The 5,000-nt window shown below is 41.1% G+C and overlaps 1 protein-coding gene across 1 annotated transcript in view; it reads left to right on the forward strand.

Annotated features, from left to right (window-relative positions):
• LOC119580077 (trypsin-1-like) overlaps nt 1–4,498 on the forward strand; it is a 21,484-nt gene extending 16,986 nt beyond the window's left edge. The window contains exons 2-6 of the mRNA XM_037927980.1: nt 1,216–1,402; nt 2,102–2,219; nt 2,724–2,892; nt 3,389–3,546; nt 4,188–4,498. Of these exons, the coding sequence (XP_037783908.1) occupies nt 1,216–1,402; nt 2,102–2,219; nt 2,724–2,892; nt 3,389–3,546; nt 4,188–4,361 (806 nt within the window). The 3' untranslated portion in view covers nt 4,362–4,498. The remainder of the gene's footprint in view (nt 1–1,215; nt 1,403–2,101; nt 2,220–2,723; nt 2,893–3,388; nt 3,547–4,187) is intronic.
• Nucleotides 4,499–5,000: the final 502 nt, after the last annotated feature.

Raw genomic sequence — 5,000 nt, forward strand, 5'->3', positions numbered from 1 at the left:
CATTTTCCTTTTCTTCCTCCTATTCTTCTTCTTCTTTTTCTTCTTTTTCTTTTTCTTCCTCTTCTTCTCCTTCTCCTTCTTCTTCTTCTTCTCCTTCTCCTTCTCCTTCTCCTTCTCCTTCTCCTTCTCCTTCTCCTTCTCCTTCTCCTTCTCCTTCTCCTTCTCCTTCTCCTTCTCCTTCTCCTTCTCCTTCTCCTTCTCCTTCTCCTTCTCCTCCTCCTCCTTCTTCTTCTTCTTCTTCTTCTTCTTCTTCTTCTTATCACGAGTCTTCATGAGGAATTATTTGCACGCTAATCATCAACCCACAACCTCTTTAACAACAACCCTACCATACCTCTAACCTCTCTACCATACTTTTCTGTTTGTATTTATTTATTTTATTTCTACTTTCCAACTTTTTTTTTTCTTTCTTTCTTTCTTCCTCTGATAATAATAATAAAAAAAAAAACATTCTATAGCTAAGGATTTCCAGCCATTTTCAGCCAGACAGACATAATAAGTTAGAAGACACGGGCAACTGCTTTAGGTGAACAGATAAGTAAACTCCATTTTCAGGTAAGTGTGATTGTTCTGTCTGTTTTGCCTTTTTTTGTTACGTTTTTTTTTTTTGTATATTAACATTCAGTTTCCATCGCTTTTAAAAACGATAGCATGTCCAATTGATTCCATTTTCACCCCTCCCCTTTTCTAAAAACAAAGGCATGTTTATATTAACGAAAGTTAAATCTATAAACTAACAGGTAGATTTTTTTTTTCCTTCTTCAAATACCTTTTTTTTCGATAACTGACCATTAGAAAGAATGTTTGCTCTTCCGTGGCTATCCCTTTGATCTATGACTTTTTTTTTTTTTTTTGGCCTGTATAATGATTTTGTTCTTTATTTTGTCTGTCCTTTTTATAGTTGTTCTATATATCGTGACTACAGATTATTAAGAAATACACGTTTGTAATTTTATTGATTCTCTGGTACCCTAAGATCGTGATAATTCTAAATGCATTAAAATCCAGATCATTTTGCAACTCTATAAGCTCTAAAACATGTAAAACCTATCAATTAAGCAAATGAATAAACAAACCAACATCTATACACATACACATACACACAAAACACATCCCAACGATCTTTTTTCCCCTTTTCAAAACCTGACATAAACACACACCCCCGCCCTCAACAATGAACCCTCTAACACAACCCTCCTGCGGGCGTGGTTACAGTGGCGGACGTCAGCTGTGGGCGGCCTCAGACACGCGTAGGGCGGATAAAGAACGGCGAGGATGCTTATCCAGGAGAATTCCCTTGGCTGGTGTCCATCCGCGTCGCTGGTCCAGGAAGCGCGCATTTCTGTGGAGGGTCGCTCATTCACAAGCGGTTCGTGCTCACCGCGGCTCACTGCGTCCACGCGTGAGTAGTTTTTAGTTTTCGAGTTTTTTCTTTTACCCTTTTTCTTTTTTAAGTTTTAAGTATTTTATAGTTTTCAAGTTTTTTTCTTTTACCCTTTTTCTTTTTTAAGTTTTAAGTATTTGTTTTTTTAAGTTTTTTTCTTTTACCCTTTTTCTTTTTTAAGTTTTAAGTATTTAGTTTTCGAGTTTTTTTCTTTATTGGGTTATTTGGTAATGATATTATTGTTATTGTTATTATTTTTTTTTATCTTGTTTTGTTTACTTTGACATTTTTCCAGTTTTTAAAAAAATATATATAGCTATTCGTCTTTGTTATAATTATTACGCAACATTCTGCCCATCTCTAGTTTTGTTATTTAATTTGATTAGCTTTTTTTTCTTTAATATTTTTGTATAATTTTCCTTAAATCATTATTCAATTTTGTGTTTTAATGTGATCTTCCATCTTTACTACCTGTCCTTAAAATCCAAAATAAATGAAAAATACGACTAAGTGTGAAACAGACTGTACATTGTTTTATCTCTTATGCAAATACTCCTCCGTTATTCATTTATACACAATCTTTTATATCGTTTTTTTTTTTTTTTCTTGTAGTATTTTTTATTATTTATATATTTTTATCTTTTTATTTTTTATTTATTTTTTTATTTTTTTTTTTTTTTTTTTTTGCATTATCCAAATATTATTTTCTCATTACAGAAACTTACCGAGGTATTTAGTGGTGGTAGCAGGCGAGCATGACCTCAGTTCGAAAGGTCAAGAGCCAGAACAGATCCTCGGAGTTAGTGATATAATCTCGCACTCTAATTATTCAAAGGTAAAGCTTGTGTTGTTGTTTTTCTTCCCCCACTTTTTTTTTATCTACTGTTTGTTATTAACGGAATAACATCAGTAGAAGAGACAAGAAACCGTGACGTTTCGAGTTTGATTAGTATTCCTTCTCAGATTGTTGAAAATTTTAAAAACGTTTTATGAGCTAGTTTGTTTCTACCTTCCTTTCCGTTACGTAAGTCCGTTTCCCCCCTCCCATCTTTCCCTCATCCTCTCCTCCCTTCCTTTTCCATTCCTCCGTCCCCTCTTCTCCCCTCCCCTCCCCTCCCTCTCCCATTCTACCCCCTCCTCACTCTTTTCCCCTACTCCCCTCTGCCTCCAATCTTTTCCCCTCCCCAACCATCCCCTCCCTTCTCCCACCCAATCCCTCCCCCTCTCCCTCCCATCCCCTCCAATCCTCCTCCTCCTCCCCACACACCATCCCCTCCCTTCTCCCACGCAATCCCTCCCACCCAACACTCACGCCCCCATCCCTCTCACCCCCCTCCAGCGCTACATCAACGACATCGCTCTCCTGAAGCTGAGCGAAGATGCTGTTTGGTCCCGCTTCGTCCGACCCGTGTGTCTCCCAGACAAGCAGGTGGACGGACCCAATGACCCCCTGGACGGAAAGCCCGTGACGGTGGCCGGATGGGGCAACACTGATGAGGCGAAGAACAGTAAGTATCATAACGGTAATGGTAATATTACTAGTACTAATGATGATGATAATGATGATAATAATAATAATAATGCTGCTGCTGCTGCTGCTGCTGCTGCTGCTGCTGCTGCTGATGATGATGATGATGATGATGATGATGATGATGATGATGATGATGATGATGATGATGTTGATGATGATGATGATGATGATGATGATGGTGGTGGCTGCTGCTGCTGATGCTGATGATGATGATGATACTTTTATTACTACAACAACAACTACTACTAATACTACTACAAATAATGATAACAATAATCATGATCATCAAAATCACACCAACACCGATAATAGTACTAACAACAACAATAAAAAAAAGAACTAGCATCATCGTCTAAAAAAAAAAATAAAATAAAATATCAAAAGCAAAAATTATAAATAAATTTGCATTGTGATGAAAATGCCCCACAGCCCTTAATTCACATCTTTTTCCTTTTTTTTTCTCCCTCTCACAGACGGCAAACTCTCAGACATCCTCCAGAAGGTGACGGTGGAGGTGCAGCCCCGTGCCAAGTGTGAGGATTGGTACCACCAGGAGGTCGGTCGCCCCGTGGCACTCTATGACACTCACCTGTGCGCCGGGCTGGAGGAGGGCGGCAAGGACTCGTGCCAGGTGAGGAGGAGGAGGGGGGGTGGATGGGGAGGAGGGAAGGAGGGTGGGGGGAGGAGGAGAGGGAAGGAAGGGGGGGGGGAAGGAGGGTGGAAGGGATGGGGGAGGAGGGAAGGAGGGTGGAAAAGGAGGGGATGGGGGAGGGATAAAGGGAGGGAGGAAGGAGAAGGGGTGGGGGGAAGGGAAACAGGAGGGAGGGAGAGGGAGAGATAGGATGGAGGAAAGGTGAAGATGGATGGGGGAAAGGATAGAGGGGAGAAGGGGAAAAAGGGAGAGACGAAGGAGGAGGGAAGAGGGCTGAGGGAGGGAGGAAGGGGAAGGAGGGAGGTAGGAGTGAGAAGGAGAGACTGAAGATGGAAAAGGGGAAGAAATGTGATAAGAAGCCGAGGAAGAACCATGTCAAGGGAAAAAATGGAACTGACTAGGAGGACGAGAGGGGGGGGGGGGTGAGGGAAGCATTTGGACGGATAGATAAATAGACTGTAGCAAGGTCAAAAGAGTCGTTAGGTAGTTTACATGAGTCTTTTTGTGTGTTTACTGGTCTATGTGATATGTTTTTGTCACTCTGGTAAAACTACACACACATACAAATCCCCCGCCCACATCGTACTAACATTATACCCCCCCCCCCCGCCCGCCCACAGGGAGACAGCGGCGGCCCCCTGCTCATCAGCGACAACCAGGGGCGTTTGGTCAACGTGGGCGTGGTGTCCAACGGCATTGGCTGCGGGCGTCCGAGGGTGCCTGGCCTCTACACTCGCGTCTCCCGTTACATCGACTGGATTTCGGAGAAGATTAAGGCCTTCGGAGTGGCTTAAAAAAACAACAACAACTTCCTTCGTGTTCGTCCTTGCCTCCGTCGCCATCTTCGTTTTCGTCTTCTTTGTAATTCCCCATCGTCCTCTTCCCTTTTCTTCGTCGTCCTCTTCCATTCCTTCGTCATCGTCTTCGTCTTCTTCGTCTTCTTCGTAATCCCCCATCGTCCTCTTCCCTTTTCTTCGTTGCCATCTTCGTCTTCGTGTTCTCCGTCTCTCTCATTCTCCCGCGACCAAAAGGGGACTTAAAGGATGGAGACTAACTATTCTTGCCTTGTCTTCTGATTCCCGTTTTTATTATATTTATTTATGAATATGCTTATTTATCACAAATGATCTCACTTAGAGTAATGAAGCTAATGTGCACATTCTAATGAGCACAACAATATATATATGTATATGTATACATATATATGTACACATATCAGTAATTTAATTTGTGTGTGTGTGTGTGTGTGTATGTGTGTGTGTGAGTGAGTGTAAGGTGGAAACAAAAAAAAAAATCTTATTTATGAAAAAAAGTTGGCATAGTAAATTTAAAGAGATCCAGTATGAAAATCGGGTTAAAAAAAAAACACAACAACGTAATGACATTTCAAACTAATCATTAGTGCTACCCCAAACTGGATTACCTTACAGAAT

This window comes from Penaeus monodon, chromosome 13 (assembly GCF_015228065.2).
Source record: "Penaeus monodon isolate SGIC_2016 chromosome 13, NSTDA_Pmon_1, whole genome shotgun sequence".
Taxonomy (NCBI): domain Eukaryota; kingdom Metazoa; phylum Arthropoda; class Malacostraca; order Decapoda; family Penaeidae; genus Penaeus; species Penaeus monodon.